The sequence below is a fragment of the Neophocaena asiaeorientalis genome, unplaced genomic scaffold, assembly GCF_003031525.2.
Source record: "Neophocaena asiaeorientalis asiaeorientalis breed wild unplaced genomic scaffold, Neophocaena_asiaeorientalis_V1.1 scaffold72, whole genome shotgun sequence".
Classification (NCBI taxonomy): domain Eukaryota; kingdom Metazoa; phylum Chordata; class Mammalia; order Artiodactyla; family Phocoenidae; genus Neophocaena; species Neophocaena asiaeorientalis.
Genome location: NW_020185336.1, coordinates 1,968,726 through 1,995,448, shown reverse-complemented (window position 1 = coordinate 1,995,448; position 26,723 = coordinate 1,968,726). Strand labels below are relative to the sequence as shown.

Sequence of the window (26,723 nt, the reverse complement as noted above, 5' to 3'; positions counted from 1 at the left end):
TAAAATACTTTTTGAATTCACACAGATATTTTCAATTCAATTTTAGGACTGCAGGAATATTACAGAATTTTATTGATGTTATATCTGCATCCTATGTCCAAAATCCTGATTTTTAAGGGCATCGTTATAATTTCTCATTTGCATCAAGCCACAATATCCATGTAATAGCCTTGGAATAACAATGCCTACACTACCACAAATACCATCAATAAAATATAAAGTAGTGTGGGGTTTTATTAATGTTCCTTTTGTTTTCAAAGCATATCACTGTGGGGATGTACAGTCAAATTATTGTGTTTTAAGAATTGTTGAGGGACTTCCCTGGTGGCGCAGTGGTTAAGCGTCCGCCTGCCAACGCAGGGCACACGGCCTCGAGCCCTGGTCAGGGAAGAACCGCACATGCCACGGAGCAACTAAGCCCATGTGCCACAACTACTGAAGCCCGTGCGCCTAGAGCCCATGCTCCGCAGCAAGAGAAGCCACTGCAATGAGAAGCCCATGCACCGCAGCAGAGTAGCCCCCGCTCACCGCAACTAGAGAAAGCCGGTGTGCAGCAACAAAGACCCAACGCAGCCAAAAATTAATTAAATAAATAAATATATTAAAAAAAAAAAAAAAGAAAAAGAATGGTTGATTAAATCATTGACTGTTGGTGATTAACTCTACTCCAGTCCCTCTCCCCTTCCCACAGGTTGAAAGTGGCAATAAAAGTTCAACCTTTTGAACCTTTGGTCTTTCTGGTGACCAACCCCCAACCTGAAGCTATCTAGGGGCCTCTAGCCCCCAGTCCTTTCATTAGCATACAAAAAGACACTCATCTTTCTAAAGATTCCAAGGGTGTTAAAAACTCTGGTGTCAGGAATCTGAGTCAAAGACCAACTATTAGGACAAAAGATGCTTCTAGCACCCTATCACTTAGGAAATTACAGTTTTAGGAGCTCTGTGTCAGAAACTGGAGGCCGAGACCAAATATATATTTCTTATTATATCACAATAGCATTGTCCCAACTTTGGAGAAAATATAACATAGAAAAATGGCTGGATGGTAGTGAACCAAAATATTAACAGGGTGATGATTTTAATTTTCCCTTTGTGCTATGTTATTCCATTTTAATTTACAATGTGTACTTTATAATTTTATAATAAAAATAAAAGACATGAGTGAACTGTAATTAATTCAAAACTAGAATACTGGTGTAAAGTATTATCTACAGATCTTCTTCAACTTATGATGGGTTAAACCCATCTTCTGATAAACCCATCAGAAGTTGAAAATAGTATAATTTGAAATGCATTTAATACACCATTGAACATCATAGCTGAGTCTAGCCTACCTTCAACATGTTCAGAACATTAACATTAGCCTCCAGTTGGGCAAAATCATCTAACACAAAGCCTATTTTATAATAAAGTGTTGAATATCTCATGTAATTTACAGAATACTGCACTGAAAGTGAAAAACAGAATGCTTGTATGGGTACAGAATGCTTTTAAGTGTATCATTGTTTACCCTCCTGGTCTCATGGCTGACTTGGAGCTGCTGCCACTCCCAGCATCACCAGAGAGGATCATACCACATATGTCTGGCCTGAGAAAAGATCACAGTTCACAATTCAAAGTACAGTTTCTACTGAATCCGTATTGCTTTTGCATAATCATAAAATCAAGAAATTGTAAGTCAGAACCAGTGTAAGTCGGGGACCATCTGTACCCTTAAGTGGAAAAACAACTTTTACAAAAACTATTGAAAAATCTTAAAATATATATATTTGGCTATATAAAATAAAAAAGTTTAATCAGGTAAATTGATCAAAAACAAAATTAAAAGATAAATACCAAAAAAATGTTTAAGTTAGTACCTTATTCATAAAGGCATGATATCATTAATTCATCAAGAAGAAAAGCAAAAACTCCAATGGGAGAAAATAAGTATGTGTAATACAGTACATAGTAATTCAAATTGTCAATAAATACAGGAAAAGCTCTCATGGAAACCTAGGATATTATGATTTCTTCATTTTACAGGTGAGGAAAGTGAGGATCAGAAAGGTTAAATCACTTGTTTATGAGAATAAGGACAAAGTTGAGATTCATCCTTCTAACTTTGGACTAAGATCTCAAGCCCTGTCACACCTGTGGCTGAGGAAACCCAGTCTCCTAGATACGACTTCTTGTGGCTTACCCTCATAGTCAAGAGTTCTTTTTTAAGAAATTTTAAAAATTTATTATTTATTTTATTTATTTATTTTTGGCTGCATTGCATTCCCGTTGCTGCGCGCGGGCTTTCTCCAGCTGCGGCTCGTGGGCTGTAGGCACGCAGGCTTCAGTAGTTGTGGCGCTCGGGCTTCGTTGCTCCGCGGCATGTGGGATCTTCCCGAACCAGGGCTTGAACCCATGTCCCCTGCATTGGCAGGCGGATTCCCAACCACTGCGCCACCAGGGAAGCCCAAGAGTTCCTGACGTTAGAATGAGGAATACTCTCCCTTCTCTGGATACCAGACCCTCGCTAAATTTAAATTAAATTGTATGACTCAGTTATTGCTTAGTTCCACATAGAGCATACTCCTTTCATTAAGTTTTTAATGTTAACAAAGTAATTACATGTTCATCTTCATTAAAGTAAAATGTATTTTAGGCTGCTCTTCAGTCTAATTAAAGAGCATGTCTATGACAGTGACTATTTTGTTTAATCAACTACTTAATCTAGAAGCAACAGAAAGAGTATTGTTGGTGACTTCCATCCATTAATCTATTAGGTTGTCCTCTTTATGCATTCAAATATAAATACTATGCTCAGGCTTTAAACATTTATTGCCAAGATATTCCTACTTATTTCTACTCTCCACCCCCCATTTGTTTATGACAGATATAATCATAAACTGAAAGCACATTTCCATGCTAAAAACTTTCTGACATTCATTAGGGCTCTTCACATACAAAGTAGAAATCAACAGGATGTCTTAAGTTTTCCTAATTTGTAACATTGTTTCTACTACAGTTACCAAAAAATTGCTATTATGAGCTAACGAAAATATATGGCTAGTGTGTTCAATATTAGACAATGTTGGAAAAAATCATTTTTTAAATGCATGATTGTTCCCGAAAAAAACACAATAGTGAAAAAGAGAAATGGACTTAATTGTTATTGCCATAAATGAGTGATTTACAGTTATTTTTCCTACCCCAATTCCCAGAAATATGTTATCACACATTCTCATCAGTAACAGAAGCCCTAACATAAAAATAATAGACTCTCCAGGAGGTGGTTTCCTATTCAACTAAGATTCCTAGCTGATTCTGATAAGCCTCCTTCCCAAAGGACATGGCCACCTGCACACTGGTGCTTTTCAAACTTGAACAGGAACAACTTGGGGCTCTTGTTATAATGCAGATTCTGGTTCATTAGGTTTGGGGTGGAGCCTGAGATTCTGCATTTTTAAAGAGCTCCCGGAGCGATACCAAAGTTGAGGGTCCACAGACCCTACTTTTCAGGGTAAGGCAGTATAACCACCTCCCAGCTCTTAATCACCAATAGATGCTGCACATTTGTGAACCCAATCATGGGTTTGATGCATTTGTCTTTATCTTGTCTGTAATTGGGTTCTATTCTGCTTTTAGAGAATATCCTCCAATCAAAGAGGGAAATTAAAGAATTTATGGATCTATTTGACACAATTATTAAACAGTTCTTTTAGTGTTTCCTGCAAATATCTTTCCCGTAAGTAGAAAATCAGGAATGATGAAAAGAAGAGAATGAGAACTGGTCTCACATGCTAGTTAGCAGTGGCAGCAATAACTCCTGCGCAGACCCGATGGAAGAACAAAGGAAGCTGTTGAAGGATCCCTCTAACTCCCTGTGAGCTCTTATTCTTCAGTGGGACCTAATCCCTAGACGTTTGGTGCTTGGTGATGCTGCTTCATATCTGCTTTATTCTCTCAAGGTTGTTTTCCCTTCCCTTTCTTAACCTCCCTTCAAAACCAGCTTTCATGGTTCAATCCATAAATTTTTCTGATCACTAATTCTGTGCAAGGCAGTCTAAGCACTGAAAAAAATATGAAGGACCACTGGTTTTAAGCTGTTTAATATTTAGAAAAAAAAGGTGTGCAAAAATAAGTGATAAAAAAAAAAAAATAAGTGATGAAGGAATTCCATAACAACTCTGTATTTTATTTTATTAGAGGACACAAAGCTGTACCTAGAAGCTCAGCATTTGGGGAGACCTTAAAGATCAAGTTCAATTTTTATCCAGCATGTGAACTGCCCCTACCATGCTGTGGGCAATTGTCTGTCCAGCTTCTAAGTTGTTCCAGGCCCAGAAGGCTCACTAAGTTCCAGGGTAGCCCATGCTGACATCCATTGCCTCTAATTCTTAGAAGGTTCTTATTTACACTAGATTGTTCCTTCTATTAATTGTCAGACATATACCCGTTGTCTTGCAGAAGAAAAGTCATGGTCTGGCTGGTGGCTGGGCTTACCGCTGCCCTTGGTCGTGGGGTTGTTGTTGGCACCAAGGCCCCAGCGTTCATGATGAACTTACTTCAGACTGTGCGTGACTACTGGGTACATATACTTGCCCCTTTGGGATTTGTCTTTGGATGTTGTCTAGACAGAAAACATGATGAAAAGCTAACTGGCTTCTGGAACAAGAGTCTGTTATTTAAAAGGAATTGAGGCCCAATGAAGAAGTCATCTGGAAATAAAGGCTGTGGCTGAATTACAGAAAGTTTACATTTTTTAAATTATGAGAGAAATAAAAACTCATTATTTTATTTTATTTTATTTATGTATTTATTTTTTTGGCCGTGCCATGCAGCTTGTGGGATCTTAGTTCCCCGAAAAGGGATCGAACCCAGGCCCACAGCAGTGAAACCGCTGAGTCTTAACACTGGACTGCCAGGGAATTCCCCACATTCTTTATTTAAAAAAAAAGAAAAGAAAAGTTATGGTCTGCTGAAAATGGCTGGGGGGAACTTCCAGAGGAGGAGGCATTTGGGCAAAATCTTAAGTGCTACTAGAATTTAGGGAGACGGACAGAAGTGGGGAGGCAGCATTCTCATCCTCTTAGAGTTACACTTTCTAATTGTCAATCTGGATCCGCTAATTAATGCCCCCGTGTTAAGCGATGTCTCTATTTTAAATAATGCAGAGCAATCAACAATATGTCAGATACCATGGCATCATTTACACAAGATATTTGAGAAAATGAGTAGAGGGACTTTTCATATTCTCCTCACTTATAAAGCAGATGATTATCCACCTACTACAGCTGGGCCTGCAGTAATCTAATTCTGAAAGGCCAGTTTTATCTGGCGTGCAAAGGAAGTAGGCAGACACACAGCGGTTGTTTGGAGAATAGTACAGATGCTGAGGTGAGAAACTACAATGGCTGGAGATACACAAGAGGAGCTTGTGGGAGCACAGCTTTAAGCCATGAGGGTTCACTGTGTTGGGAAACCACAGCGGGAGCTGGTCAACCTTGTGTTACCCATTTGGATGGAACCGCTCCTATTTAACGCCATGAACTGAGTTTTAACTTTATGCAAGCAGAAGTCTTCTTGTTTCTCTTTTTTTTAGCCACGCCATGCAGCATGTGGGATCTTAGTTCCCTGAACAGGGACAGAACCCGTGTCCCCTGCACTGGGAGCGCTGAGTCTTAACTACTAGACCGTCAGGGAAGTCCCTTGTTTCTCTTTTTAACGAGAGTGAAGTCCAGAAGTGCAATTCCGAATATAAATGACAGAGTATCTATATGTCAGGAAATGGAAAAATATGGATGTGCTGACAGCTTCCACCTGAATTCTTCTTAGGAAGAGAATGGCATTTGCGTCAAAAAAATACAATGACAAGGTATGGGGTAAAGTGGAATAGGGGTCTTCTAGAGGCCTGGAGGTTCTGGGACCTCGCTGAGAAAGTCACAGGGAAATATTTGCTTGTTAATCTGAAGGAGATGAAAAATGAAGAGTAGAGATGTTTAGGAGATGAAGCCTAAAGATTAGTCGAAGGCCATGCCCCAGGGTGTGACCCTTCCTCCTAAGCACTCTAAATCTTCAAAAGGTAAAACAACAACACACAAAATACACAATGCATGATGTGAATAGATTTTTATGGAAAATGATGCAGGGACTGTGTGTTTTGCATCTGGAGTATCGTGGAGTTTTTCAGGTACAGCGCAAAAGAACCCTGCTTTATGGTGGCATAGAGAAGCGTGAGAATGTAAACCAGGCTAATTTACCAGAATTATGGAGTAGGCTCCTGAGTGTGGAATGCGGTTTAAGATCAAGTTTAACCAATTCACCTGGGGGCGAGGAGTCCTCAGCTGGCATTTAGGTTACACATTTAAAATCATTTGTTTCCGAGACAAATTTCTACCTCAAGCTAATATTTTAAAATTTCTTAATCTCTTGTTTAAAATGTCTATTTTGAAGGCTCAGATTGTCTTCTAGAATAGGGAGCATCTCCCGCTGTGTTTGTGCAATCAACTAGCCACTTCTACAAAACCCAAAGTTTTTCTAAGCCCTATTTTTCTAAATATTTAATGTTGATTTCCTTCCCTGTCTATTCTTACAGCTTTTTAAACAAATCTAAATTCATTTTGAAATGCTCTGAAACATAAAGCACATAAAACCCAAGGTCGTATCACTCAACTTCCAGTTTGTCTATGTCTTGCACATGGAGAAACAACAGTTAAAAGGTATAACTTAGTGGGATTGCTGGGTCATATGGTAGTTCTATTTGTAGTTTTTTAAGGAACCTCTATACTGTTCTCCATAGTGGCTGTACAAATTCACATTCCCACCAGCAGTGCAAGAGGGTTCCCTTTTCTCCACACCCTCTCCAGCATTTATTGTTTCTAGATTTGTGATTGCCTGGAGGGGTGGGATAGGGAAGGTGGGAGGGAGGGAGACGCAAGAGGGAAGAAATATGGGAACATATGTATATGTATAACTGATTCACTTTGTTATAAAGCAGAAACTAATACACCATTGTAAAGCAATTATACTCCAATAAAGATGTAAAAAACAAAAATAAAAACAAAAAAATGGTATAACTTAGAAAATTCTTTTTAGGACTTTATAAGAATGCAAAGTGGTGTAGGAAAAGTCAGAAGTCACCTAAAGGCTGCCATTCTGGGGTACAATAATTTTTCCTCTGTCTTAGAAGACGCTTTACTATTTTTTTCTCCCAGAACCTAAAGATTTAAAGAACAATGCTGTTCTGAGAGAGGCGTGACTGTAAGAAGCCTGGACTGGATTTATTTTTCTGGAACTGCCCTTGTTGTCCTCCGGCAACACAAAATTAAAAGATAATACACTGTGCCTTGGAAATAAAAGTTTTCAGTCTTTCAAATTTTAAACTGCAAACTCATTTATTGTCTGGGGTGTTTTTCTTAAATTGTTGCCTGCATGTTCCTAAACCACTTCTTCTTTTTTGTGCTCTATCAAATTACTGAGCTGTCAGATGAGATTAAACAAGGTGATAATTTTATCTGAACCATAAACACATTTTGTTTTAAGGTTTTGACTATTTCTTTAGGAATAATATTAAATGAAGGAATTTAGGTAAGTTTTCCTGGTAAATTATAAATTTTAGTGAGATACATCGGAATTAGGTAAATTCAAGTCATTAAATGTTTATCCAAGCATCTCAAATTACTAAGATATATGAGCATACACTGGCAAAAAATAAAACTAAATACGACATGGCCTTAGGTCTCAAAGAACTTGTAATTACAAAAGAGATGAGGGCTTCCCTGGTGGTGCAGTGGTTGAGAGTCTGCCTGCCGATGCTGGGGACACGGGTTCGTACCCTGGTGCGGGAGGATACCACATGCCGCCGAGCGGCTGGGCTCGTCAGCTATGGCCGCTGAGCCTGCGCGTCCGGACCCTGTGCTCCGCAACGCACGGGAGAGGCCACAGCGGTGAGAGGTCTGCGAACCGCATTTAAAAAAAAAAGAGACAAGTAAATTTTTATTTAGCAGTCAAAACAAGTGAAAAACTATGTGCTGATTGGGATGCACTTGAAGAGACCTTTTAAGAATATTCCAAATAGTCTAAACTTAAGAAAATAATTGAGAAAAATGTAAAAAATGCAGATTAAACTAAAAGTGTGGTGTGTCTGTGGCCATCACATTATGAATAGCACAGAACATTAAGGAAATATTCTTCCAGTATTTGAAAACTATTATGCAATTCAACACAATAGTCACTCACTTCACTGACAGGTGATGAGGTTCTGAAATAATGTAGTGCTAAAATTGAAAGAAATTTCGATTTAATGAGTATAGTTTATATGAGGATAAAAATAGATTAATAGTAGATCACATTTCAGATTTAGTGACAATACATTTATTGGGAAATGAGTGAATTGGAATGGAACTCCATTTGTCAAATCATGGTTGACCTACAATCATAGGTTGCTTACAGATATGAGAGTTCAGCATCAATCAACCAAAGCACCCTGTAATATCCAATTGGCTATAAAGAACTTATGATACAGTACTGAATACTCTATTATTATTTGTAAATTATGCGTCTTTAATATTATTAAAATTAATAATAAGCGTATGTGCTTATATGTAAAAAAAAAGAATATTCTAAATAAATTCTCTGAAGGGTCGATGCTTAACAAAGCAAAACGAGAAACTCAATTACCTAAACCACCTTGTTGGATGAATGACTGTATCACATTAACTTGCTACTTTACTGAATGACAATCATTATAGATGGAAAAATCCTATTAAAAGAATATGTATGGCTATAGGTACAATCAGCCATTTTCCCTTCTATACTACCAATCTCACTTCAAATACTTAAGTGTTTAGTACATACATTCAAGGTACCATGCCATGGACTATTAAGAGTAAAAAGAAGCTGGTTGGCAGGACATGGTTTCTTCATATAACATAAGAATTACAGAATTCCAAAGGAGGAAAATTAACCTGCAGCTAGAGTTGTCAGGGATGGCACAGGGAGAAGATTGGAGGACTGATAGAATTTGATGAGGGTGGGAAAGGAAGGTTTGGATACTTCAGATGAGAGGGTGGCAAGAATTCAAGGGCAATGGCAAAAGGGGCAGAAAGCAATTTTAGTGTAAAACAATGCTTTAGTTATGTCAGAAAAAAGGGTTCCTTCCTGCAGTCATGGGAGATGAGGCGAGATATGTTGAGGCCATTCTATAAAAAGTTTGAATACAGGCCACGGAGTTTGTACTTTATCCTATAAGCAAAAGAGATTCGTGAAAAGCTTCTGAGCAAGCATTTGGTGTTATCAAAGCGTCAGTTTAATAAGATGATTCTTGGAGTGATACACAAATCATCTTGAAGGGAGGAGAGCCTGAAGGCAGAATGCTCAGGTAAGAGGCTGTGGCATTAGTCTGGGTGTGAGTTGGTAAGGACCAGAATCAGGGAGGTGTTAGGAGTGAAGGACAGATTAAATCTGTATGTGCCTTTTTTTTTTTTTTTTTAAATGAGACATTTAGCATATTGCTATAAGTGAACAATATAATAAAAATTCCAAAGCTAAATTTATTCATAATCTTCATTTTCCATGAGCAAATATTAGAAAATGACTATTGAAATGTCCTATAAAGATAGCCACATGAATTCTGTACCAGCATGATGTTATTATGAGTATAACCCAATTTTACTCATGTTCCAAATAAGATTTTTTTTCCAAGTAAGACATTTTATTGAGTTTAGTCCTAGGAAAACTTGCTGTACTTTTGAGGAACTGGTATATTTTCTTCCTTCTCATAAGAGCTATGAAGTTCATGGAATCTTCCCTGAATGCCTGTAGGTTCCAAACCAGGTTTGTAGCTTAACCACTGCAGCTGTGTTGACTTTAGACCATAATCTCTGTTTTCTTCTTTGTTAACTCTCCTCCCCTCCCTTGTCATTACTCTTCCCTAATCTCGCTGTCTTGGTCTCTCCTCTCCTCTCTGTAAGCTTCGCCAAAGGATTTTTCAAAGAGATGAAGGATAAGTACAGTTACTCTCTGACAAGAGCTCTCCCTTCTGTCTCCACTCTCAGTTTCTTCCTGACCTCCAACCTGGCATTCTACGCCCTGCCCAGCCTCTAAACACATGGCCCCATCTGGCATCTCTATTATGTCCAACCTCCATCCTTATTCAAATGTGACCTTTGAATCAACAGCAACCGCATCACCTGGGAACTTTGAACAAATGCAAATTCTCAGGCTTCACCCCAGAGCACCGAACCAGAAACTCCGCACGTGGGCCCCAGCAATCTGCATTTTGACAAGCCCACCAATGATTCTGACACGTGTTGAACTTTGTGAACCACTGCTCTAGAGAATGACTGTACTGTTTTCTTTGTCTTCCAGTCTATGTGTTCTCTAGGTCATGGTGCCTCTTGTCCACTCTGCGTGTCTACTCTGTGATCTGGGCAAGTCCTTTATACTCTTTTTAGAATAATTACAAATTCTTCAAGGAGGTTATCTGATTGGTGTAGCTAATTATTACCTCCATCAAAGTCAGTTAAGCATTTATGGGTACCTTACCTCATGGTCATTGGTTGGTCCATGCTTGAGAATACCTGACAACGCCTGGTCCTGTCAGCGGCCAGCTATACTAAAAAATGGACTAGTACCACTTCCCTGAGAAGACTGCCACAGATTAACCAGAAGGAGGCCTGCTGCTATCCAATACATTTATCTTTTTATCGCTCATCTAATTAAGTAGATGTGTGCAGTATGACTCCAGCAAAGGACTAGTTGGGATTTTCCTACTTCAATAACCTGGATTTCAGAGTTCTTTTAGGAAAGACAAGAGTCAACAATTATTGCTTGACACCATTGGGGCTGGTCAGAGGCAAAGCAGTCTACCTGTTCTGATATTTGGGTTGCGGTTAAAGAACCAATTATAAGTGACATGCATAACGACCCAATCTGTAAGTTATACAGATGCCATCCAATCTATATCCTTAAAGGAAATGTATTGCTAGATGTTTGCATTAGTATAATAATATATTATTAGATATATATTATTATTATATAATATATATAATTATTATAATATAATAGTATAAATATACTATTCCCTCCCCTCCTCTTTAAAATTAAGAAGAACTTTATAAGGTCAAATGTAGTGACAACTTCAAAAACTGGATTAAATATTCAAGTTGTTTTGTTAAGGGCAAGAAGTAGCAGGGAAGGAATGAGTTTCAGTGGAAATCTCATTAAATTGATGGGGGTGGTTCTCAAAGTTATGCACACTGGCAAAATAAACGTAAGTATTCCTGTGAAATAGATGTGTTTGTAACATTTATTCTATCATAATTTGAAAGTGGTAATCCTTGCAGCTAATAACTGCGCCCAAGGTAGTCTTGTTCTGCAGTTGATTTGGAAAACACACACACAAAACCAGAACAAATATATATTAGGCATTAATGCAGCACTCAGTTCTTACCCGGAGCTTTTCACCTACTTGAATCAAGGTTAATGTATCTGAAGCAATAGCAAGAGTACAAGATAATAGAAGGTTAAGTACTAAATTACGTTATCCTTGACGTACTTTTTTTTGTACACCCTTGGAAATCTCCTCTCTCATGACTTTATCTAACAACTATGTAGGTCAGTGTTTCTCGGTCCTGAGTAATGTAGAGAAGGACTGCTGCAAAAATTTCTTACATTCCCTCAGTATGGAATGAAAGTATTTTTATAAGCATTTTACCAAAACATGTATTGATCTAAAAATGGACACAAATCACCTTATGATTCTTAACCAACTATAAAAAAAACAACTCTACAAATGAAATACAGAAAAGCTATACAGCCAATAGAATTTAAATTAATTTAGTGACCCGATGACGTTTTGTTGAAGCGAATGCTACCACGCAAAGCCTGAGCACGGCCCTGCCGGCTAAGGGGCAGCTTCCTTTGCTTTCAAGAGGCCTTTCTTATTATTAGTCACATGACAACTCAGCTTTCACCACGTCTGTATTCAAACTGCTGTGAAACTATCCCTTTTACACTTCCTGTGGGAATATTTTTTTTTTGGCCTGTGATTTTTACAGATACGTCAGGTGTGTATTCTCTGTTTGTGATATTTTCTCACTATTTGACAACAATTAAAACAGTACTATGGATTGTCAACTTGATTGAAATACAGATGAAAAGGTGAGAAATTAAATCTACTTGATTTAAGGTAGCCATCCAGATGGGCCCAAATTTTCTTGTTACTTTTAAAAGATTGTCATAGATATGAAAACATGAAATCCTCCTTAAGAGATATAAAAAAATTCTCATTAAAAACTGAGGCCAGCTGTGGCAAACACAGCTGTGCCTCCCAGACCCTGCACAAGGAAGCATTAGTGTCCCAGCCACCAGCAGATCACCTCTAGCTCTCAGTCCCTTTAGGGTTTGCTCAGCTGCAAAGAGCTGCCCACATTCAAGGACTGATGGAAGTGGCAGTACTAAAACTTGGCTATTTCATTTGAACTGAGACAACTCTGATGGGTCACGTATGCTCCAGACTCCTTATGGACTTGGCTGAGGCTTTGCCAGCCTGCACTGCAGTTCCATTTGCCCACCTGATCCTGCTTTCCCCCTCTGTCCCACTAGTTATAATCCCTAATAAATACCCCGAATGCCAAACTCCATCTTACTGTCTGCTTCTGGAGAATCTAGTCAACGAGAGTGCCCAAGAATCTCTCTGAGGACCCCCCAGAGTAGTGAGACTGCCTCTTTTGTGCCCTGATTTTCTTCTCTCAAGGCTCCAGTCTGAAAGTTCAGCTTCCAGTTGCTTATTCCTGCCAGCACTTCACATTCAACGGGTCCAAAGCTGATGCAGAACTGATCTCTTTAAGCTTGTGCCTCAGAACAACTTGTGGTTTCCCATTTTATAATTCATTTAATGGCACCACCATCATATTCCCACAGGATCAAAACTGCGAGGTAATTTTGCTCCCTCACACACCTTGCTCTGTATACCTAGTCTGTTAGTCACGCTTTGTAACATGTGAAGGACTTTATTCATTTCTCCAGGGATTCACTTTCCTCTAAAAAAGGGATGCTGCTGAAATCATAACGGACAGCTTCACTTTGCTCTTGGGATATCTAGTCTCTTTAATAGTCTTGAGTTTTCCTTCCCTTTGAGTCCTTCTTTTAAGACAAAAAACGTATTTTTCTCATAAAGGACACATACACAAAATTGCAACCCACAATCATCTACTCATTTTACAGCACAATATATTGGCTCACATACTAAATAAGAGAATACTGCTTTGGGAGGTTGGTAGCAGATGCCACAGGCTTCACTGCTCCTCCTGCATTTAAGATTAGCGCAGCCCCGTCATTAGAACAAAACATTATTTTGTCCCAGTTTAAGATAAAATACATTCAACTTTCTTTTCCTTTTTATCTTTTTTTTTTTTTTTTTTTTTTCCACACCGTGTGGTTTGCGGGATCTTAGTCAACTAGGGTCCTCGGCAGTGAGAGCGTGGAGTCCTAACCACTGGGCCGCCAGGGAATTCCCTCCTTTTTATCTTTTATACTGGACTAAAGAGTAAAGAAAAACCAAGTCTTGATAAATGCCAAAGTAATACTTTTATAACATAGAGACTAAAACGTGTGAATGTAAGTCTATGAAAAATACCTATTTTTTAAAGCACGCAACTCACTGAAAGATGCTGACGTTTAAAATTGAAAGTTGTGTTGTCACTTGAAAATGAGAAATTGAGATGTTCGTGAGGGAGAAATTGTTAGGAAAGCAGTAGAACATTTCCTGCCCGTGCGTGCAGTCTTGAGGATTGGTGATGGCCATGACAAATCCAACAGCCATCACCACAGCACCAGTGGGAAGCATGACACAGGACATAATCTTATCTGAGTGTGTCCTCGGTTCTTCAGACAGTTTCAGATAACATGCTGATGGGATGATAAAAATTAGGGGAGCTGCACAGATCACACCCTGCGTATTCAAAACAAGAAATAAGATAATGTTACTGAATGGAGTGTTCCTTGGACAGTTTTTAAAAAACATTTACAAAATGTATTTGTCATCATGCATGTTAAAAGTTTGATATGTTCAGTTAAATCAAACAGAGGAAAGAAAAATAATTCCAAGAAAGACTTAGGAATAGGTTTTTCCCTTACTGATGGTATATTTACAAATGAGAAAAGCAAAATAATATAATAGTATATCAGGCTTAAATAATATCAGAAAATAATATAAAATAAAGCAGATGATAAGACTGACTCCTGGCAAACACTTAAAAGTTCCCATATTTTCAGTCACATCATATTTCCTTATACTCTTCATTTCAAATTGCTGGTTATCTATTATGCCATTCAAAGCTGAGACGTCTGTTTGTCAGCTGTGTACGAAAGGGGACTATTGGGAGGTATATATAGGGCATAACGTCTTATCTCTCCTCTCTTCTTTCCTTGACTTTGTATGAAAGTAGGTGCCTGTCTGTATGAGAAAGGAAAACTGTACCCCTAAGGGTACTTAGCATGAAGTAGCATTTCTAAATCCTCTTTCAAGTAAAACTAAACACATTAATTACCCTAGAAAATTGACAGCAGAACTAAATAACTATGACTCATTCACCCTTCCCCCACATTGGCTTATGGATAAGTCCAACCTGAGGAGGAATGTTAGACTGAAAATTATGGGAAGTGGTGTTGCCTATTATAAAAAGACCAAGAGTTACTGACTTCAAAGGAAAGAGACTTTCCCCTCGAGGAGGCCAAATCTGCACTAGTAACTCTGTGAATAAAGTAATGTTAAAATTTAATGCACTTTAGGTAATATTTTTTCTAATTATGTTAAAAATTAATTATATATTAAACAAAACATAACACATACTATTAACAAAATATATTTATATGATGTGACAAATGACATATGACAAATGATATTTTCTTAAACCATAAAACAAAAATTTTAAAACACAAATAACCAATATGATATGGTTTAGAATACAAAAGAAGCTTTCCATAAAAAATATATTTTCCATACCTGAAAAAGTTATTATGGAAATTTGTAAATATACAGAAAAGTAGAAAGGATAGTATAATGAAACACTACATGCCTATCACTATGGTTTGAAAGCTTTTGACACATTATTTTGGTAGACTGTCCCTAGGGAAAAATCATAGAAAACTGATTTTGAAATTGGATGATGTAAAAGAACAGATTAGACCTTAAAAATAGTTTTAAAAGAAAGATTTTTCTCAGTGTCACCATTTACTAAGTTTACTGTATTTTACACTAATTACTACTCTCATACAAGAAATATATGACTATGATTTCAAAAATGTAACTTTTTAATTTTTATAAAAACAGCAAAAGTCTGGAGAAATATCAATTGAGGGGGACAAATTATGAAGTCAGACTAGCCAGGAAGCATCTAAAAACCTGGGGAAGAATAGAAGGGACCACACTTCATGGAAAATATTTCTACAGTCAGAGATATAAGAATGAGAAAATTCTAAGAGGTACCATATTCTAATTTAAAATATATGGACAATATAATTTTGCTATTCATAGCACATGAATACAAATGACTACCTACAAAGGTACACAGCATATAAAGGATTAGTTTTCATATGGCCAGAGTTAAATGAATTATGGATTCCTTAGGCTCCATCATGTCACTTGAAACTGACAATGTTTTTCAAGTTATAAAAAATACTGTAGAACTCAATCTGTGCTTATAATAATTATCCTTTGATTTCTATGAAATAATTTTTGAAAACAATTATATATGTATGCATGTGTGTGTGTGTGTGTGTGTGTGTGTGTGTGTGTGTGGAGAGAGAGAGAGAGAGACAGAGTCTCTTCTCTTCATAGGAACAAACGTGAAGCTACTTCATCTGGAACTGTGGAGTGTGAAAGTGCTATCAGGATGAAAACTGCCACCAGCTGCTGCTAAGAAGCTGTCATCAGTCAGCATTTGGGACTCTTCCAAACCTAACTTGCTGGGCAGTGCAAAGTAATGGGTGTTCTGTTTATGCCATAATTTTTAAGGGTTGAGAAAGTAGTGGGAATTAGTGGGAAAACTGTATAGCTGATGTTTGTACTGGAAGAAGTCCAGTTGAGTATCTTGTCTTGATAGCGGTTACTTTCCTAATATTTGAGAGCTCCGTCTTGCTAGAGATTGTTGTTAAGACCTAAGATCATCAGTAAAATGACAGAACAGTTCCATCTGCTCTATTCCCTATAAATGAGTCCAGCTAATTTGATCTATCTAATATAGCCTTGCCTGAGGTTACACCACTGGCTTTGGGATAATTTTTGAAATTTCTTGACAGGACATAAATACCATAACAATTTATCAAAGAGACAAGAAAATATAGCCTTAATTATAAAGGGTGGGGGGAAAGCACTATCCTTTGATAATAACACCACAGATGCCAGCGCATTTTGTAGTTTGCAAGAGGAAAATAACAGAAAGTGTTGAAGATCTTTACGGGCAATACAGATTGGAAAAGTATCTGAATTCTCCTACCTGAATAGAAACCTCTCATTTATGCAAGGAAGCTGAAAACTAAATAAAAGAATGCTTATACATATTGAAAACTTCTACTTTGTAATCAATTTGGACTCGTGAAATGTGTTCCTATACCTTAAAAAGAAACTCTAGCTCACAGGTCTTTGGCAGCTTGGACTATGGCTCCCTCACTCTGTATGTGGGCTCTTGCTGGGTAACTGGTTTGCTGTCCTTCTTCCACTGTAAGCTGCACACAGTGCTTGCTGGGCTGGTTACTCCGACCACAAGCACCAGCTGCTTCATCTCTTCTCTTTGCTCTGCTGCATGTAGAAACCCATAGGACCCAATTACTACAGATGCCTCTTCTCTCTTAAGAGCAACGTCAGTGCCAAGATGCTGGATCCTTATTACCAAGAATGGAAGCTACATTTATTTTATTTGTTTCTAAAATGAATCCTTTAAAATTGAGGGTGCATTTGCCTTGGAAAATATGTCGTTGTCTGCTGCCATGAAAACAATAAAATAAAAGAGAAGCTAAGTTCTAAATGGGGTTTTGCTTTTTATTAAATAACTAATATAACCCTGAATAATTTATTCTGTATTATTTTAGTTATACTAAGTAACAGCATTCCCCTAACTTTGCAAGTTGAAGGTCTGATTCTATTACACATCTCATTTGTAAAGGTCCATATTCTACTTATTCTTTTTTTTAAAATAAATTTATTTATTTGTTTTAATTTTTGGCTGTATTAGGTCTTTGTTGCTGTGCGCGGGCTTTCTCTAGTTGTGGCGAGTGGGGGCTACTCTTTGTTGTGGTGCATGGGCTTCTCATCGTGGCTTCTCTTGTTGCAGGGCACGGGCTCTAGGCCCGCGGGCTTCAGTAGTTGTGGCACATGGGCTCCGTAGTTGTGGCACATGGGCTCAGTAGTTGCGGCTCACAGGCTCTAGAGCACAGGCTCAGTAGTTGTGGCGCATGGGCTTAGTTGCTCTGCAACATGTGGGATCTTCCTGGGCCAGAGATCAAACCCGTGTCTCCTGCATTGGCAGGCAGATTCTTAACCACTGCGCCACCAGGGAAGCCCTCTACTTATTCTTGATTCTACCACTTAAAACTAGTGTGACCTATTTAAGTGTTTATTAACAGATGAATGGATAAAGAAGGTGTGGTATCCATACACATACACACACACACAGAGAAATATTACTCAGACATAAAAAAGAATGAAATTCTGCCATTTGCAATAACATGGATGGACCTAGAGCGTATTATGCTTAGTGAAATAAATCAGAGAAAGACAAATACTGTATGTTGTCACTTATATGTGGAATGTAAAAAATAAAACAAAGTAGTGACTATAACAAAAAAGAAACAGACTCACAGATATAGAGAACAAACTAGTGGTTACCAGTGGGGAGGGTTGAAGGTGAAAAGGGCAGGATAGGGGAAGGGGATGAAGAGATATAAACTATTATGTATGAGATAGATAAGCTACAAGGATATGCTGTACAGCATAGGAAAATATAGCCATTATTTTATATTAACTTTAAATGGAATATAATCTATAAAAATATTGAATCACTATGTTGTACACCTGGAAGTAATCTATTATAAATCAACTATACTTTAATTAAAAAAAAAAACTAGTGTGACCTATTTAATCACTCCAGTCACTCTGTGCCTCAGTTTCTTCATCTATACAATTAATACAGATTAAGAGGATAATGCATGCAAAATACTTGGCACAGAGTAAATGCTCCCTACATGTTAGCTCACACTGTTGCTCAGAAGGGGAACACCACATGCTTTAGCTACTTCTAAAGTGTTGCGTGACCTGGCTTGCATTACTGACAGAAATGATGCTTGATCTGGCTTTATGAAACATGACAAATGCCCACACAAAACAGAGTTGAACAAAGCCCTGACTATGATATTGTGCTAACCAAAAGACATTTGTTGACTGGAAAAATATGCACTCAAGTGGTCTGGAAGAGAATGGAGATCTTAGATTTTATGAATTCCTACAAAGTGCTTTAAAACTAGTGTAACTGAGTTATTAGATCATGACAATTTAACACCCTGTTTTTTATGAATGTTTATATAACCAGGTTTTTAAAAATTCTAAGGATCTAGAATCATGTATTAAATTTTTTTTTTTTTTTTTTTACGGTACGCGGGCCTCTCACTGTTGTGGCCTTTCCCGTTGCGGAGCACAGGCTCTGGACGCGCAGGCTCAGCGGCCATGGCTCACGGGCCCAGCCGCTCTGTGGCATGTGGGATCTTCCCGGATCGGGGCACGGCCCCGTATCCCCTGCATCGGCAGGTGGACTCTCAACCACTGCGCCACCAGGGAAGCCCAAGAATCATGTATTAAATTTTTAAAAATAGTCCTCCAAGCCAGCTCAGATCTTGACTTTATAACAGATATTCACCAAATATTATTCTTTGACTACAACACCAGAATTCTGTCTTAACCACAAAAAATTTCAACATAAGCATAACAGGGAATATTTAATGTGATTATGTGCTTATAATTTTATTGTGTGAGTGTGAGGGAGATTCACAGTTAACAGAAAGTAATGGTCAAATTTACAGAAATATATCATTCCTGAAACATAAGCAATATGTGTATGCTTGCTTAACTTAAAGGGAACAAAACATTCTTAGGCTATCAAAATAGTGAGTGCCAAGGCACTTGATAAAGACATTTTCTCTCATATGACAATCCTACAATATTCTAACAAACAAACAAACATGTGAACTCAAATGAGACATTTCACAAAATAAGGAATAACAGAGCTGGGAGTCATGCCGATCATGTCCTCAGCATAATTAGAGGGTTACCATTACTGTCAACCCCCAAAATTTTTGGTAACACTTAATTTCCTGGTGCTACACTAAGAATGTCTCTTATGTCCAGGGGCATTTGTAGAAATAGTTCCTCAAGAGTGCTCCCAAGGGCAATCACCCATGCAGTAATTGGAGCACTGTGTTCTTAGCACTGTGCTATATACTGTGGAAGATGGAGGAGGCAGCTAAGTACCATTCTTGTCTCCAAAGAACTTGCACATAGGTAGGCAAGGCAAGCTTATGGACAGTCCAAACAATACATGATACAAGATAATACATAAATCAAGTTAGCACATTTAGGTAGTAGTCATCCCTTTATGTAGACCAAGGTTGGAACATGAAATGATCTTGAGTGAACCTACTAGCCTTTAGCCTATGCAAAATTAGGATGTAGGTAAAAGTTACTTTTGATAATGATCCATCTCTCCTATGAGCCGTCTTTCCATTGCTAATGGAATAGATGTTTCCCTAGTCCCATGCGGTTTCAGGGGAGCTGCCTACTCCCTACTTTCCACATACTCTGATGCAGGAAAATTCCCAATAGTGTGTTCCTGACTGAATCTTCCACTACCTTTGCCTGGACCTTCAAATCCAAATGGCACCTGGAGGGAACAGTGTCTCGGGCATGGACAATAATACCTTCACCTTCCCCTTAACTCTCAGTGGAGTGAGTAAATGATAACTTGGGATTCCATCTGAAAAGCTTGCCCTCCCTGTGGGGGCATGATTGATAAATGCTAAGTGGTGTGATTCTGAGTAGAAATTTCATTAGGACTGTAGAAGGGGAAGATGAAAGACTCTAAAGTGGCAGATTCACTTCTATTCATGTTTTACCAAATGCCATCATTATCCTACTTCCACAAAGTAGAACCAAGGAGTCATTCGTTTTTTTTTTGGTCACTTTTAAAAACTGACATATAGTTGACATACGATATTATGTTAGTTTTAGGTGTACTACATAGTGATTTGACATTTACATACATTATAAAATGATCACCACAATGAGTCTAGTAAATCATCTGTCCCCATATGAAGTTATTACAGTACTATAGACCATATTCCTTATGCTGTATATTACATACACATGGCTTATTTATTCTATAACTGCAAGTTTGTATCTCTTAATCTCCTTGACCTATTTCACCCCTCTCCCCCTCCCCTCTGGCAACCACTCATTTGTTCTCCGTATCTATGAACCTGTTTTCATTTTGTTTTTTTTTAAATCTTTCTTAAATTCCACATATAAGTAAGATAATACACTATTTGTCTTTTTCTGTGTGACTTATTTCACTTAGCATAATAGCATTTTGTTTTGCCCAAGTAGTATTCCACTGTATATACATACCACATCTTCTTTACTCATTCATCTATTGATGGACACTTAGGCTGTTTCCATATCTTGGCTACTGTAAATAATGCTGCCATGTACTTCAGGGTGCATATATATTTTCAAATTAGTGTTTTTGCTTTTCTTTGGATAAATACCCAGAAGAGGAATTGCTGGATCCCAAGAAGTCATCCTTGATGTGTCCCTCTAGCCCCCTGTCCTCCCAGTTGAATTGGTTACCAAATTCTGTCAATCTTTTCTCAAAAATGTCTTTTAGGAGTCTACTTATACCTCTTTCTTTTCTTCATTGCCTATATAGCAGCTGAATTTTTATTTGTGAGATTGTAAGCTCCACGATAGCATGGATCCTTTCTGATTTCCTCCCATCCTTGTATCTCTGTTGTGTGGAATACAGTATACTTGACCCTTGAATAATGTAAAGGTTAAGGGGTTTCTGAGCAGTCGAAAATCCGTGTATAACTTATAGTCAGCCCTCCACATACTTGGTTCCTCCCTATCTGCAGATTCAACCAACTGAGGTTCATGTAGTACATATTTATTGAAAAAAATCTGTACACAAGTGGACCTGTGCAGTTCAAACCCATGTTGTTCAAGGTTCAACTGTAATTATTCAATATATATCTGATCAACAAATAAATAACTTAGAAAATGCACTAAATTTTAAATCTTTGTAACATTTGCACAGAAAGGAAAGGGAAATAATAATTACAGGAAAGAATAAACATAAGCCAAAGGATAAAAGAAAGAATTAATATGGCTTACTCATAGGTCAAAAATAAGATCGACTAGAGCTGAGGGCAGATTCTGGGAAGTTAATGGTAAAAAACCTTCCATAGAAGGTTTGGGGTCAGATCATAAAGACAACAGATTTTATGCTTGTTGGTAGGAAAGTGGAGATTTTTAAGCAGGATGGTGATAAATTGGAAGCAGAGCTTAAATATATGCTAGTTGAAGCAAAACGTCAGTACTAATTCAGATGTGATATGATGAGGACCTAGATTTGGGAAGCAGCAGTAGAGATCACAAAGTAAAGTCTAGAGGGAGAAAAAAATACTTCAAAGAAAAAAAGAAGAACTTGCGCCAGGGTAAGTGAATGTGGGGTGTGGATATAAGTCTCTTCATTACATATTTTAATTAATCTCTCTAGACCGATCTTCACTCTGCATAGGAGTTTCCAGATCCATTCAATTTATTGTTATTTTCAGTAATATGTACGTTCTACAGAAAATAGAATATGAAAAATGTCCTTTAAACCAATATCTTGATTTCAGCACTATTTTGGATTGGATAATTCTTTGTAGTAGGGGCTACCCTGCACATTGTGGGATGGCTAGCCACATTCCTGTCCTCTACCCACTAGATACCACTAGCACCAGCCTACCCAGTTGTGGCAACTAAAAATGTCTCTAGACATTGCTAAATGTCCCCTGCAGGTGGAGAGGGAAGGGCAATATTTCCCCCACTGGAGAACCACTGCTCTAAAAATATAGTCCTATAAAGTACACAATATCATCTTTATAAATATTTACTATAATATAACAAACACATTTTCATTCCACATTAGAAAGTGACACCTTTGTTAAGGGAAAATACATCTCATGTTAAATGTAAACACTACTTTAAAAGGGATTCTTAGAATCTTTAAATGTACTTACATTGAGCTCTAAAACTATTCCAAGGCAATCAATCAGCAATGACACAAGTGTGGCCACAGTAATGATAGCCACTGTTATGATAATGTGGAGAACTGCCGAAAGAGTCCCACCAAAAAACACATTGGCAATTACCTGCCAAATATAAACAGATTATTTAGAGAGGGAGTCTCAGAGTTGTGCAGGACTTATTAAGAGAGTATTTTATATTATAGTAGTTAGGACTGTATAAAATACTACCAATTAGGCAATCAATCAAATTTTAAGCCAAAGCCATATGAATGAATGTTCTATCATTTCCAAAGTATTTACACATAGACACACACACATATCAATAACAAGTATTCTTTGTAGAACTATCAGACAGGCAGTGGATTACATTCCAGACTCAGAACATGGCATACTAATGTGTGAATAAATATATTTCTCAAGTGTAAGAGAGACCTTGGGAAGTTACCTTATCCTTCCTCCTTGAGTCCAACAAGGTTACCACTTACACAAACTACAGATGCTATTTAGATTATTTGAATGACCTCTAAGGAAGGGGTTAGCACAATATCCTTTAATAATAATGGGTGTGTAATATCCTTTACTAACAGGAAATTAATTTCATATAATCTAAATCCTATCTGATACAAGCCAAGTCTATTTTATCTTGCCTTTCCTCAACAAAAATGGAGAAGAGTTGATTACCATTTTCCATTGATACTCAGATCAGGAAATCGATCAACAGTTACTTATTTACTGACTTGCTAAGAGAAAATGTCTAGGAGATGATTCCTATTCTCAGAAATTAACATCCTAATTGGAGAGATCCAACCAATCTAATGAAACAAATAGTGATCAATTTTTGACAGATTAAAAAGATCAAATACAATTCAGAACTAGACAGTGCTTTAGTTATCTAGATCTGATTCCCTGAGAGTAATTGGCTTTACAGTATTCCTGAAATGTGCTTGTCCTACCTTGGCTTGAGGTAGGACTTGAAACATGGATGCGATTTAGAACAGAATTATAGACCAAGGCAATAGTGTGAAAAAGAGCAAAGAGGTAAGAACAGTAAAGATACCTATGGGGGACAAGGAGGAGACAGCCTGAATAGGGTGGTAGCTTTATGCAAAAGAACCATGAGACAAGTATTGGAAATGGTGGGAGAGGGTCAGATGCTGGGGGACCTTAATGACTGTGATAAGTAGCATTCCTAGTTGAGTAACAGTCCCCCATTGACGGGATACTGCCATAACTCTGTTAATAATTAAATGGGGGTACTAATCACTCTTACTCATTTATGGTTTTACAATTGGTAATGTCCTTCCAAATATTATCTAATTTGAAGTTCATTCTTATAGATGAAGATCACTGAGTGGGGCAGGCTAGTATTTATTAGGCACAGACTGGCTTTGTGGCACCCTTGTACTTGGCTGGCTACTTTACCTGTGAATAGAAACAGCTTTGATTATATTTAGGCCAATTGTATATTTGTGTGTGTGTGTGTGTGTGTGTGTGTGTGTGTGTGTGTGTGTGCAGAAAGGAGAGAAAGAAAAAGGAAGTGAACGGGTGAGGTATATGCAAAGTTCCTCTGCCTAGTATTTGCTACCATGGCAGAGATCTTGGTTCAGTTCTGTCTTCCTGTCATGGCCGCTAGAAAGGAAACACAAGCTCCAAGTACTGAAGACATAAGCTATACCAGGTGGAGTGACTCTGACAGACCACAAGCAGTTCACCAGAAACCACATGAGAATGCACCATTTATTACTGCTGATCTAGAGATCAGATTTGAACCTAAAGTACTGGGCAGAAACTAAAATAAAACCATTTCTGGCATCCAACAATAGTTGGCAAAAATTTTAAAGGCTCTTCAATTTAAAAACTATTCATCAAGTTCAGTCTACTGCTCTCTATATTTGAGAAGAGCTGGCTTATGAGTTGTACATTTGTAAGTGAGGACAAGTGATAACTGCAAAGGATATACATAGTGCTGAACATTTCCTCATTCCTTTTCCTTTTCCTTGTGCAGTTCCCTATCTGCAGAAGTGGCATAAGGTAAGCACTGGTGTGCCTCTAGAAGCCTGCCCATTAGTTAGTGTATTTGAAGCTCTGTAGGCATTTCGCTTCACACATTAGGCCCATTGACATGGTGCACTGTGTAAACAGCCTCTAGGAATAGATCCTAAGACTAAGCCTTTTCAGCGAGATTCCTGAAAGAACCACTACGAAGCAGGATCATGTTCTTCTGCTAAATGGTACAGTGGATTTTTAGCATACTGTACAAGGGATTCCTGACAAGCCACGTTATCTAATTTTACACAAAAAGAATTGGTTCTCTTTTACCTAATCTTCCTCTACAAATTCTGGTGGGCTATATAACATAACTTGGAGTTGACTTCATAAGTGAAATATCTGAATATACAGATATAAGTAAATAATATACTCACTATTATTTTATATGGTATATAAGTATAAATAGATAAATATATTTATCATAATAAACATATTTATAAATTTATGAATGAAGAAATGTTTATTTTATATTTACATAAACATTTATAAATTTATAAATATAGAATAAAATATATCTGTAAAACTAATGGTTTAAATTGAATTTGGGGTTTTCATGAAAAATAAAATATTTTAGTTTTTTAAAACTAATAAAACTCATCAAATCTGTCCTGTGGTGCCTTTAAAACATGTTGACTTGTAAAACATTTTAGCCAAAAAACAATTTTGTAAAACATGTTTTAAACCTTAGTACTTAATTTCTTTGTAAGAATGAGTAAAATAGGGCTTCCCTGGTGGTGCAGTGGTTGAGAGTCCGCCTGCTGATGCAGGGGATGCGGGTTCGAGCCCCGGTCCGCGAAGATCCCATATGCTGCAGGGCAGCTGGGCCCGTGAGACATGGCCGCTGAGCCTGCGCGTCCAGAGCCTGTGCTCCGCAATGGCATTCGCTTTGGAATGCAGTTGTATTAATATTTATACTTACGTTAATATAAACTAAACTACCAAACATGATTTTCAAATCCAACTTTTGAAAAAATATCTTGTAAACATTTGAATATGAATTTATCTTTAAACTGGTTAAAAGAGAAAATTTTATACATTATATTACTTGTCATGCGCTTGGGAATTTGCAAAATCAAATGATTTATAAATCGTCCCAAATTAAAGCAGTAGAGAGATGACCTAGGTAAAGTGTCGGAAAGAAGTTGTGCTTACCTCTCTAGTCACAAAGCATTCAATCGGGTACGTCAAAATGACAGTGACTCCATAACAAAACCTTCCAAATGTTACCAAGTCATCATTTCTGCAATAATTTTCAAATAAGTCTCCTAGAGAATAATATAAAATAGATTTATTTAATAGATACTGGGTATTGAGATAAATATCTAATAAATGAGATATTGGATATTTATTATATAAGTGAAGCTACATAAACGTCATTAATTTAATAGAATAGACTGCCAAATCTAAACATAAATTTTGCATTCAAAAACTATATAATTACTGATGGGTATTAAAAGTAGCACATGTTCCACTTGAAAGCAAATTCATCACTAATAGTTTTTTTCTTACTCTCAGTGTTTGTTTTTAGAAGATTAGCCTTATATTTGTACCAAGTTCTGAAAAATACTTTTATCCATTGTCTTCTTACACCAGAATCAACTCCCTAAATTCTTGTGCACTGGTTTTATAAACTTGCTTCTGGTCTTTGTTTCTGGTAAGTAAGTGACTTCATTATTAAACAACAACAAAAAAAAGTCTGTTAAAATAAACAAATTTCCTTTTGAAATGTTATTCTTAGATCAAGGACAATCCTGAAAGGAAGAGTAGACTAGTACATGTAGGGAGCTGAATTTCCTGTATATCACGCTATAGAGTTTAATCACAAACTCAGGGCCACAGCAAGGAATTCCAAACGTACATTATCTTCCATGTTATCTGATGAGTCTGAGGTAAATGCACTGATTCAAAACTGTGAAAATATGGTTATTTCCCAGGCAGAGTATGATATTTAATTAGTTCCAAACTAAACAATGGACCACATATACATTGAACCAATTCTTATTTAGAGACTGTATTTTCTTAGACACCTGTGAGGAAATGCAGGGATCTAATGAGGGCACAGATCATGTCAGCAAAAAGTTTCCCAATATAGAAACAAAGAATATTTGAGACTGTTTATTTCCTAAATATAACATGCTTACATTTTAAAATGTTGGTCACATTTTTTGATGAGACTGACTAGAAAATTAGATAAAAGTCACACACTACCACACTGTTTACAAAGAAAACAAAATAATAATACTTCTGTACTTTATTTTTTCATTAAAAGACTAAATGACCTGCCTCTTCCCAAGACTTACTTTAAGTGACTCTTTTCCCCTCCCCCTGTTAATTGGAGTAAATGTACATTACTTTTTAGT

The 26,723-nt window shown here is 37.3% G+C and overlaps 1 protein-coding gene across 1 annotated transcript in view; it reads right to left on the bottom strand.

Moving 5' to 3' along the window:
* Positions 1 to 13,544: 13,544 nt before the first annotated feature.
* Positions 13,545 to 26,723, bottom strand: part of SLC38A11 (solute carrier family 38 member 11) — a 52,968-nt gene continuing 39,789 nt past the window's right edge. Inside the window, exons 10-12 of the mRNA XM_024735973.1 lie at positions 25,516 to 25,628; positions 22,306 to 22,437; positions 13,545 to 13,927 (exon numbers count right to left, since the gene is read on the bottom strand). Of these exons, the coding sequence (XP_024591741.1) occupies positions 13,634 to 13,927; positions 22,306 to 22,437; positions 25,516 to 25,628 (539 nt within the window). The 3' untranslated portion in view covers positions 13,545 to 13,633. The remainder of the gene's footprint in view (positions 13,928 to 22,305; positions 22,438 to 25,515; positions 25,629 to 26,723) is intronic.